The sequence below is a fragment of the Halyomorpha halys genome, unplaced genomic scaffold, assembly GCF_000696795.3.
Source record: "Halyomorpha halys isolate HHAL.00 unplaced genomic scaffold, Hhal_1.1 Scaffold31.1, whole genome shotgun sequence".
NCBI classification, from domain to species: domain Eukaryota; kingdom Metazoa; phylum Arthropoda; class Insecta; order Hemiptera; family Pentatomidae; genus Halyomorpha; species Halyomorpha halys.
The window spans coordinates 1,613,356-1,626,290 of record NW_027107458.1 but is presented as its reverse complement, the minus strand read 5'-3'; the positions used below and the strand labels follow the sequence as shown (position 1 = coordinate 1,626,290).

Here is a 12,935-nt window from a genome sequence, read left to right as displayed (position 1 = left end):
AGGCCTTATAACAGTCATGTAGATCAGTCTTTTGTAATGGATTGGCAATTTAGACCGTTTGTCTAGTAAATGTTGCAATAGTCGGAATCTACGAGCAGTTTCTAGTCTTTTTAGTCTTGTACGAGGATTCCATGTCCGTCGTTTGTCGAGATGTAGTCCTAAGTAACGGATCTGTTCGACTGGAATAAGTGGGGTATTATTAAAGGATATTGTAGGGGAAGAGGTCATGGGTTTATGTCGAAGGGTAAATGTGATTTGGTGGGATTTATTGAAATTTATTTTAATCCTCCAGTTTTGGCACCATTCTTCAAGGGTGGTGATGTGGGATTGGAGGGTTTGGGATACAATGTAAGGATCATTTCTTATAAATATAAAAAATAAATCTCTTAAACACTTGAATACTTTAAAACGCTATTTACATCCAGTGTGGAGTACTCTAAACCTTTAAAAAAACATTCCTCCAGGAGATCATAGCGCTTGTCTCTCAAATGATTCAATGGCTTAACTGTTGGATTTTAAAAAGATTAATTACCTTATCATGGATTAAAAATTAAATTTATAAAACCTTTAATCCTATAAATACTCGGTTAGCGCCTGATAAAGAAGTGATGTGGAGCATTTTAACTGATCGTGGCTTAAATTTCAATTGGTTTCTTGAACTCATTCATTTAGCATAAATATTACAAAGACAAGGATGACTTCATGCGATCTTATCACCATCCGTTGTATTGCATTCTATTGAGGCATGGATGTTGTTTGCTATTTCCTTTAACATCTTATAGCTTTAAGAATTAATGAGAACACGTGAAAAGATTTAAGAAAATAGTTACATATAATAAAACTTTAAAAATTTCCCTAAAGCTATTATTTATCCTTACTGGTAGTTGTCAGTATTGATGATCATTATTTTCTAAAACCTTTATGAACTAGTCCAAGAGCCCAAGAGGAGAAAAAATGCAGTTATCTATCTCAAATTTATGATTACTTTATGAAAAAATATGTATAATTCCTAGTGAAAATTTATGAGTGTGCCAAGTATAGGTAGGGGGAATAAAAAAATGGTGGCTGCTTCAAAATGGTAAACAAAATTAATTTTTCATTCGGAGCTCTATATCTTTAAAACTACCAACAAAACTAGAAAACCTAAGAGAGCATCATTTAAAGAAGAGTAAATTTGCTAAAATGTAAACCCTAATTGAGCGATTTATATTCAATAGTTCTCGAGGTATAGCTTTTTAAAAAGAAACATTTCATAAAAATGTTGTATGGAACATGCAGAAATATCAGTATTTAATTAATCTATTTTCAGAAATCTATATTTCAGGAACTATATGACGTACAGATGTTTATTAACACTCAAATTAAAGCTAGTTTAATAAGCTAGAAAGTTGCTTATGACGTTTATTTTTGTAGGAGTAGTAGTTTTCATAGAGCCGCCATTTTTTATTAAAAAATATGTATGATTTTTAGTGAAAATTTATGAGTCTGCCAAGTATAGGTAGGGGAAATAAAAAAATGGTAAACAAAATGAATTTTTCATTCGGAGCTCTATATCTTTAAAACGACCAACAACACTAGAAAACCTAAGAGAGCATCATTTAAAGTAGAGTAAATTTGCTAAAATGTAAACCCTAATAGAGCTAATTACGTTCAATAGTTCTCGAGGTATAGCTTTTTAAAAAGAAACATTTCATAAAAATGTTGTAATAATGAACGTGCTGAAATATCAGTATTTAGTTAATCTATTTTCAGGAACTATATGACGTACATATGTTTATTAACACTCAAATTAAAGCTAGTTTAATTAGCTAGAAAGTTGTTTATGACGTTTATTTTTGTAGGAGTAGTAGTTTTCATAGAGCCACCGTTTTTTATTAAAAAATATGTATGATTCTTAGTGAAAATTTATGAGTCTGCCAAGTATAGATAGGGGGAATAGAAAAATGTCGGCTATTTCAAAGCGATAAAAAAAACTAATTGAACATCATCAAAACTACTGCTCCTACGAAGGTTATATGTCATAAACTAATTTATATTAAGTTAAATTTCCTTTATTTTGAGTGCTGGCATACATATACATTTTCATTCAGTTCCAGAGGTATATATTTTCAAAAATTAAATATTTTATTTTATTTAAACAACTTGTGAAATTAACATTTTGAGAATTTATTTAGTCAAATATCATAAAAACTAGTACTCCTAGAAAGATAAGCGTTATAGATTATTTATAGTAATTGAACTAACATTAATATGAGTGCTGGTAGACATCTGTGGAATTCTTCCTGAGATATTTTTTTTCATGAATTAAACTTATTGTCCTAACATCTATAAATCAAAATATTTTAGCAAATACTATGTAAACGACTATTCATATGAAGATAAAGCTCATATATTACATTATAGTACATTAAAGTAACTTTAATTTGAGTGCTAATAGACATCTATACGTCACATAGCTCCTGAGATATATATTTCTCAAAATAAATTTACTAACTACTAATCTTTCAGTACATTTTTATGAAATGTTGATTTTTAACAAGCTATATCTCGGTAACTATTGGGCGTAAATAGCTCTATTAGGGCTGATATTTTATCAAATTTATTCTACTTTAAATAATGATCTCTTAGGTTTTCTAGTGTTGTTGGTAATTTTAAAGATATAGAGCTCCGAATGAAAAATTATTTTTGTTTTTATTTTGAAATAGCCGCTATTTTTTTTATTCCTCCTCCCTATATTTGGCAGTCTCATTTATTTTGACTTGGAATTATACATATTTTTCATTAAAGTATTTAAAATTGGGGTTAAATAATTGGCTATTTTTGCAAAATTTTCTTTAAATATAGTACATTTAAACTAGCTTTAATTTAAATGGTAGTTTAAAGTATTATACTAACCATATTACCGAATATGTACTGAACATCTAGGTTTTTTAAATCAGTTATTAATAATTAATAGCCATTATAATTTATTACCAACCAGTCTGTGTTTAGTGTTTGTGTGGACATTATTATTAGTTGTAATTATTACAGTTTATTAGCAGCTCTGTCTCCGTGTTAGTTTGGTCATTTTGGTTTAAATGCATTTTAATTTTTGGGATCGTTATAATTCACAACCAGGCCCCGTCTGCCGTACAGTGAAAACTGGCCATTTTGATATTAATGCATCATAACTGTGATCGATATAATACAGTTCATTACTGAATACTATTGTAGTGACTAAGTTAATTAAAATATGACTACTGAATACATTACTGAGTCAGTATAGACGTGGATAGGAATGGAAGAGGATGCAAGATTAGAAATAGGGGGTTTGAGTGGTTAGAGAGTTTATAATGGAAGGAGTGATATCTGGTTCAGGCTAGATCTGTTACATAGGGTACATTAAGTTCTTTATGTATGATTTTATTTGTGACAAAGTAAGGAGCATTGAGGATTTTACGAAGGATTTTGGATTGTAAGGATTGGATACGAGAGGAATTCGAAGGTTTAGTGGAGCCCCAATGGTCGACCCCATATGTCCAGATTGGCCTTATTACAGTCATGAAGTGTCTTGAGTTGGAAGATTAAACCGTTTGTCTAGTAAATGCTGTAATAGTCGAGATCGACATGTTGTTTTCTGTCTTTTCAGTCTTGTGTGAGGATTCCAGGTTAATCGTTCGTCCAGAATTAGTCCAAGGTAGCGGATCAGATTGAATATTAAGGTCTTTGTCGATGATTTTATTTGTGGCAAAGTAGGGATCATTAAATATTTTACGAAGGAGTTTGGATAGTAAGGATTGGATACAACAAGTACTTGAAGGTTTAGTGGAGCCCTAAAGCTCAACTCCGTATGTCCGGACAGGCTTTATAATTGCCAGGTAGATATGTCTTTTGTAATGAATTGAAAGTTTGGACCGTTTGTCTATAAGTGCTGTAATAGTCGAAATCGACGTGTAGTTTCCTGAATTTTATTACTAAATGTTTTACTTTAATGTTAATGGTCAGACTTGTAAAATAAATGATTATATCCGAGCCAGTTTGTATTTTTATGAAGCGTCCTTAAAAAAATATTGACGATTCGAGGTGGCTTCAACAGAATTTGATTTCTGTTTTGTATTTAGTTGTTGAATGGAAAAGAATACAGAAAATGATCTTGATAATAAATTTACAAATATAAAAAAAATGGAATACTGTGTCTTTATATGTGTAGAAATTGCAGACCAGTATTAGCTCAAATAGGAATGTGGATGTAGAGAGTAATTAATGAGACTAAAGTTGATTTTATGAATTATATGACGAGTCATCTCCAGCGGCACTTCATTAAACTGCTTCTGCTACTCAATTAAGAGACATGCTCATTTTTTTTTGCTGTTTCCAACTTCTTCAATTAGTCCAAGCAGCTTCATTCGGACAATGCGTTTTTAAACTTAGCTTCTTTCACTTATTAGATATATTATCCTGTCGCATCGAAAAGAATAGTTCATAATTTCTTAATCCCATAAAATGTTAATATGAAACTAACATACACTTTATAAAATAACTGAAGTACATAATTCTTTTTTTGAAAACGAATAGTTATAGAAGGGTACGGCACATCAAAAGAATATTATAGATCGAGAAGGGATATTATTTACTAATATATTGTCTTAAACATTTATTAAAAACCCAGATGTGATGCGCGCATCTTTCACTTGCCATTCTTGATACGTCCACTACAAAATTAATCCACTTGAAATTATAGCTAAATTTCGAAAACAAATTTTTTTTTTTTATTGATATTTACAACTGTATAAAAAATACAACAATTAAATTTGATCATAATGACATAATGATATGATACAGCATGTAGAGAAACTACCCAGTAGTAGAACTCTAAAAACAGTTTACAATATAAGATCACGAGGCCATCTTCTTTTCAGGCACCTCGGAGGATTGCCAGGAATGGAAGAGGAGGAAGCAAGGTTAGAAACTAGTGGGTTTGTGGGGTTAGGGAGTTTATTATGGAAGGAACAATATCGGGTTGGTCTAGATCGGTTACATAAGGAACATTTAGGTCTTTATGGATGGTTTTATTAGTAACAAAATAAGGAGCATTGAGGATTTTACGAAGGTTTTTGGATTGTATAGATTGGATACGAGAGGAATTCGAAGGTTTAGTGGAGCCCCAAAGCTCAACTCCATATGTCCAGATGGGCCTTATTATTGTCATGTAGATCAGTCTTTTGTAATGTGTTGGAATTTTAGACCGTTTGTCTAGTAAGTGCTGTAATAGTCGAAATCGACGTGCAGTTTCCTATCTTTTCAGTCTTGTGTGAGGATTCCAGAAATTATAATTTAAAATCAAATCCGTTCTACTAATTTGGTAAGCTGTGGCACAGCACACATCTCTGAGCTGGATTTATCAGCTGACAATAGCAGCAAGTACCAGATGGCCTCAACAGCTAATTCAAAAGGAATGCAATAATAACTTTATAGCTCATTCCATTTTGCTTATTGTCATTTTAATTGCGGCTTACCGCAATTTTATTTCTTTTTCGTTCCTTAAAAAAATATTTTTTATTTAATTGGAGCTTAATACAACTATATATTTTTTCGTACAGGCTTTATTCTTAGAATGTGCAATGAATACTATAAACTTAAGATAATTATGAATATTTAAATAATTTTAAGATTACCGTTCTATTGTCCGACTACAATAATACAAATAGAGGAACAAATTCATGTTGAAAATGAACAGAGATAAATAAATTTAAAAAAATAATTTTGTATTATTTAAGATTAAATAAAAAAAAAAAAAAAAAAAAAAAAAAATCAGAAATAAAATTATGTGAAACTTCAGCGAACAGGATTTTAAAAGACTTCTGTTTTATACAAGTAAGTACATAACATATAATTTATGTTATTATCATTGGAATGGTCCATGACCAATCTCAGTACATTGATATATAGCTAATGATATATTACGTCTGTGAAAATTTATGAAATGTATGATTTTATGAATGGAAAATGGATTAAGATTTTAAGTCTTAAAAAGTAATTAATATTTTATTGGATAAAGAGAATTTGTAATATTTTGTTTAAATCTTTAGTGTGGATGAAAGGAGTAGGTGCCTATCTAGCTAGTGTGAGGTACTCTAAATTCAAAATCCTATTAAATCATGCTCCGACGAGGTCTAGTGTGTCGATACGGATGAAATCACAAGATATGTGGATATTGTTACTTTTCCTTAAAAGGGGAAGTCAGCAATCATTCTGGATCCCAACGTGAGATATGAAAATAACGACCTTGACCCGGCAAATAAATTGAAAAAGGAAAAGAAGAAAATCAAATAAATGGATCCCTTTCTTTATAGTACAAGAGCCGGGAAGAAAAAAAGGCAGTTATCTCACCCAAATTTTTGATTACTTTAATGAAAACTATGTATAATTACTAGTCAAAATTGATGAGTCTGTATGGTTCTGTACATTTTCTGATAATAATTTTTAATATTTCATTTTCAATTTATTTTTGTGATAAAATTGAGTTGATACAATTTTCTTGTCAGATGTTGTAATTATGCGATGTTTCAATAAGAACCCAATAAATACAGTGTTACCATAGTAACAAAAGGACAAGATACATATATAATTTAAAAATGAAGTATTGGAAGGTAATGGCAAATACCACCAAACCACATTTACCGTTCGTCTTGCCCCACAGTATCTTTTAATAATACCCCACCTATTCCTGCTGAACAGATCCGTTACTTAGGACTAAATATGGACAAACGACTGACATGGAATCCTCGTACAAGACTGAAAAGACAGGAAACTGCTCGTCGATTCAGACTATTAAAACATTTACTAGACAATTGGTCAAAACTACCAAAAAGACTGATCTACATGACTGTTATAAGGCCTATCTGGACATACGGAGTTGAGCTATGGGGCTCCACTAAACCATCGAATTACTCTCTAAAATACGAAAATTCTTCGTAAAATCCTTAATGCTTCTTACTTTATAACAAATCAAATCATCCATCAGGACCTCAATGTCCCATATGTTGCCGATTTGGCTAGAACCAGATACCAATCCTTCCATAATAAACTTCCCAACCACCCAAACCTACTCGTTTCTAACCTGGCTTCTCCTTCACTACCTAATAATCCTCCTAGGCGTCTGAAAAGAAGATGGCTTTGAGATTTTCTCCTTTAGAAATGTTTTTGGACTTCTATCAATGGGTAGATTCTCCACATGTTTGTATCATGTCATAATATCACTTACAGCAAATTTACTTGATGTATATTTATGTATACAGTTGTAAATAACAATAATTAAATTATTATAAAAAATGTTATCATTATCTATTTACATAAAAATTGACTAATTATTTACTCCTGCAAAGTTGTATCATTAAGAAACACCAAATGCACCTGAAGGAGGAAAAAATACTGACTTAAATAAGGCTGATATTTAAGGACAAGTATTGATAAGGAGGAATAAGACGAATGTCAATTATATGTCAGATAATCCCCAACATAAATAGCAAACTACTGTCTCTGATTTGCTCAGAACTTATAATGGCGACGATAGTAAAACTCGTCCCATTCCTTCTTTTAGGTGAGTTATGACTTAAATATAATATCTTATTATATAGAATAATTAAGTATTATCATTATTATTATTCACAGATCAGTTGAAAGTTAAATTATATTAAATATATTGGAGGAAGATAGTCCAGGTGGCGGTCAATAAAGGTATCAAAATAATAGAAGAGAACTTTTTATTGTTATCTAACGTTTCGCTCCACTTTGCAGGGCTTCGTCAGGGCTAATACGAATCACCTTCTGCTATCAACTGAGATTATTTTATTACTAATATTAAATATTATAGTAGTAGTATATATAGATCTGGCGGTGGGGCATGATCTTGAAAAAATCACCTCCTTGTATTACCGTTGTTCTAAAGAGAGTACTTGTACCTGATAGTTCATGGGTTGTATTAGTTTAAGTTATTATATATACACATATATGTTATTGTTATGGTGTTCCTTAAGGTAACAAAATATTCTTACAAGTAATAAGCTTAATAAATTATATAAAGCTCAATAAAAATAAGTTAGTTTCTTAAACCTTTCTCTGAAAAACAAATTAAAAATAATTGAGTTTCTCGAATTCATATGATCTTTTCGAAAAATTGTCATGGGTTCAAATATGACAGTTTGAGTCATTAAATTTGGATGGTAGCTACTTAAAAAAATAAAAGTGTAAACTTTTACTAATTTTCACAAATTTCAGTTCAGCTCATAGGTAAGAATTGAATTGAGCCCACCATTTTTTATAAGGTCTCGTAATTATTTTAAAGAAACTTAGCAAACAATCAATTAGAAGTTTTGGAGGTCCTATATTCCAATATCATTTATAAAATTTTGTTAAAATATTCAAAAGTAATATTAAAAAAGTAACATTAAATATGATAAAAAGATATAATTGTTAGTAATAATTTGTATCACAAATATATAAATCGTTAGTAGTAAAAAAAAACATCTATTTGGTCTTACACATGTTTTTATTATAACACCCCAACGTTTCGGCCATTACAGCTATTTCTAAGGATCTGTCATTAAAAAAATATTTAAATACAATATACTCATTATAAATTAATTTTAAAAACATCATGAAAAATTACATTTCCTGCCTTATTATAGTATCACAGACAAAACCATGGATTATCAACATAATTGCAGGCCATATTGCCTTTTACCAATTATTTATCATTAGTCATTAACACATTAATTAGTTTAGAGTATTTAAATTCACATATTATAGGATTTAGTACCACCTTAACTAGTTTATAATCTTTGTTTAAATTACTCATTTTATCAACACTACATTGAGTATAACATTCCTCACTATTCCAGGTATGCCATTAGTTTCAATTTTATTCATCTATATTAGTAATTTAAAAAACCTATCAATTTTTATTACATATTATTTATTTTATCAAAACAAGAAAAAACATTATAATCATATAACATTATGCGTTGATGATATGATATAATATGATTATTCATTATAATCATAAATTAACTTTGCTTTAGTTTATAAATTAATGTGTTTAGTATCACATATATACTATATACTGTAACTCACTAATAAATCACTATAATATGCGATACTATATACTGTAAACTAGTTAATGCGTTAATGATAAATACTTTTACAAAGGTAATATGACCTGCAATTATGTTGATAACCTATAGTTTTGGCTGTATTAATGTGATGAGGTAGGAAATGTAATTTTTCATTATGTTTTTCAAAATTTATTTATAATGAATAGATTGTATTTAAATATTTGTTATTAATAGATCCTTGAAAAATACCGGAGTGGCCGAAACGTTGGAGTGCTTAATTAATAAAAACAAATGTTGAGACCAAATGGGTGTTTTTTTTTATAACTACTATACAAATCTGTCGCAAACGAAAAATTGCAATATACATAAATATATTTTTATTTAAATATTTTAGCATACATTCATCATAATAATTTATTCTAAAATTGTTAAATTTAAATAAATACGGTGCTGGAAACTGATAACTACTCTTCTAATATTAGTGAATAAAAAATAATTATTAAACCCTCCATGGTAATTAGAGAGAGGGAAATAAAAACTTTATTGAGAAAAGTTGGATTGTCCAACTGTATTAGGTTGCTAAATACACTTAGACATTTTTTAAAAATTATTATAATGTATAGGCATAGTACAGTAAATTTATAGTATATAGTAGTAATAAAGGATTTTAATGTTTTATCATATTAGTTCTTTTTTCTTTCTTTTTATATTTTCTTTTTTTTCCCTTATTAATTCCCTCTTTAACAAATATAAATGATACAAGTTTAAAATTTAATAATAATATATGAATAATGAACTGAGATAGACCAGCGTAAGTGGGAACAGAGCCTTATTTTGTCAAAAATACTGAAATACCGAAAAATATTCTACAAATTTGATTTTAAAGGTATACAATGCCATGATAAAGCCAGCTCTGGTATACGGCTTCGAAATAAATAGATTTTAACGTAAAGTCCTCCGTACTATTACAGGAGCAATCTGGGATCAGAGCCTTAACACTTGGAGAAGAACTAACAGTGAACTGCTTGCAGAGACTCGTTAGTCGATATATCATGATGAGGTTAAGATGGGCGGGACATGTGGCTTGAAACAATCCATCACGACTCTACAAAACAATGAATGTCAGTATAGTTGGCAAAAGACTACGTGGGAGGCAAAAAAACAGATGGATAAACAGAATGAACAACATGGAGAAGATGGTTGAGTGGTGCGGTCAGCAAAAAAATATTTATTTATGCCTTTTGTCGGCTTTAGTGATAATAATCTCATCATGAGAACTAAGGAAGGATCGGGTGAAAGAAAGGTCTTTAAAGAAAATTGAAGAAAATTTGTAAGAAAAGGATGGAGGGTGTTGAAGGTAATTAGAGATAGTATTGCAAATAGTAGTACGCGATAACTCTTTACTCTCGTTAGAATGGTATTCTAAGTCTGTAAGTAAGTCTGAAATAATTTTTAGTGAAGATTTGGGTATGGATAAATTAGGGCCTAGGCTAAGAATGTTGAGTACATTGGAGGGGATATCAGTAGACGAGATATTTAGGATTCAATCTTTTTGACTTTTAGGATAAATTTTGTTGGTTAGTGATTCTTGATACAGATTATTGAACTTATTAATGATTTTTTGTTTTTTGTGTACGCGGATGGAGTTGAAAATTTTGGCATAAATAAATATGTTTGTTTATTTATGTTGTTTTTTGCTGTCCGCACCCCCGACCATCTTCTCCAATCAGTAATAAACGGTCAACTATCTACACCTCATAAAGAATGAACAAATATGTGAAAGAGCTGCATGAAGAAAATTGGAAAGTAGTTGCCCAAGAGAGGCAGACGTGAAGAAGGCTGTTCAGGTGATCAAAGAGCTACATGGTCTATACAATAGTTTAATAATCATCTTCAAGGATATAAATATATAAATACATTCAAATACAGATAATAAATTGAAAATTTAAAAAAGTAAATAATTTTTTAAAAAAATAATAATATTAATACTTTTTTATCGATGGTATAATTTAAATTTATGTTATTTATCATTACTTTTTAAATTATTATTTTGGTTTATGATTTGATTTTTTTTAAATGTGTTTTTTAGGTTTTTCTGGTTTATCCTGCGCACAGGATGGCACAGAACCTCCTCCAACCACTGTCCACATCAATCCTCACCTTCCTGTCACTTATCCCAATAGCGATGAATCAGAGGAACATACCACACATCATAGTAACCTCTACAGAGGACGTCCGATAAGTACTGTCCACTTCGGAGGACCTCAAAGGAACCACATCCCCACAGTAGTAGAAACAAACGATAACCATCCGCCTCCTGAGTCCTCCGAATCTCCAAGCAGCACTGAACATCCCGGTTCTACGCTTTCAGACACCTCTGAATCTCCTACTACCTCTGAACACCCTGATCATGGGCCTCCTGGCACTTCGGAATCTCCTCAAACCACCGGACAACCTCACTATACCTCCACAGAACCTATGTATACTGTAGGACCGGCCACTGGATGGAGATGGGTATATAGTGGAGGCCGTTGGCACAGAATTCGTGTAGGAAGCGGAGGGACTTCCCACGGCTATGGACCTGATGGCTTAGCTGGACACCAAGTAGTGCATGTACAGTCTTCGGAGACCAACAACTGGAATCATGCTGTTCATCACGAATTAAATTCTGGACAAGCTCAGAAAAATTATTCCAGGCTCTCTGACAGTAGGGGATATTATCCACCATATGACTCGTCCAGTTCTTCCGGTAGTCACAGCGGAAGCGGACAAAACCACGGTTCTTCTGCTTCTGGGGAGTCCGGCTCGTCAGGATCCGGAGAACATTCAGCGAGCGGAAGTGCATCGGTATAGAAGCTTATTCTTATTTTGTGAATTCATGTCAAATAATAATAGTTATTGAAGAAGTAATTATGTATTTATCTATGTACCTTTTTTACTTACCTTTGACGGAAGGTTTGTCAGCATGTTAAAGTGAAAAAAAAAATTATTAACAAACTACTATACTCATTTTCAATTCATATTCCATATTCATTTTTAAAAAAGTGAAAATATGGACGTTTACAGGTTTGCAAGTAATATTAATTAAAATCTTTTAATTTCATAAATTAATCATAGCTCATTTCTTTTTTTTAAAAACTTAAAACCTAAAATTCTGACAACACTATAATAATCCTCATAGATATAAGGTATACCTAAAAAGACCGATTTAACCCTATTCTAGGCAAATAATGAATAAAAACCAAGATAAATTTTTCCTTGTTATTTTTATCATTATTTCGGTTGAAATAGACGATACTTTTAATTAAATAAAAATTATATATTTTATTATTAACACATACTTTCAGAATCAGAATTTTCATTGTGTTTCAAACCAAATAATAAATTGAAAAATTATTATATTATACAAAAGACCCCATAGATAGTAAACATCAATCTGGATTGGTATATAAAATTCCATGCATTAATTGTCCGGCCATATATAATGCTGAAACTAAGCAGTATATTAAATATAGAATTGATACATGGAAATGACATGAAACAATGATGAAAAAAGACCAAAAGAAAACAACATTGGTACATGTTGTTTAAGATAAACATGGTTTGTATTTTTAAAATGTCAAAGTGATACATAAAGAAAATAATATCATTAGAAGAAAAATGTTGGAATCAATCTACATTTCGGAAAATATAAATTATACAGTAAGCTTTAAATCAGATTATAAAGGACTAAACCACCATTATTCTGGATTTTTAAGTAAGATTAATATGCAATTATTTATAAAATGTTAGTTATAAAATGAAATGTTCAAATTCTTGAAATATACATATGTATCATATATA

General features: G+C 30.5%; 1 protein-coding gene across 1 annotated transcript; it reads left to right on the top strand.

Annotated features, from left to right (window-relative positions):
• Nucleotides 1–7,474: 7,474 nt before the first annotated feature.
• Nucleotides 7,475–12,002, top strand: LOC106685095 (uncharacterized). The gene is made up of 2 exons (XM_014427596.3): nt 7,475–7,579; nt 11,182–12,002. Exons 1-2 carry the CDS (start codon nt 7,540–7,542, stop codon nt 11,943–11,945), a joined length of 804 nt encoding a protein of 267 aa, XP_014283082.2. The 5' UTR covers nt 7,475–7,539; the 3' UTR covers nt 11,946–12,002.
• Nucleotides 12,003–12,935: the final 933 nt, after the last annotated feature.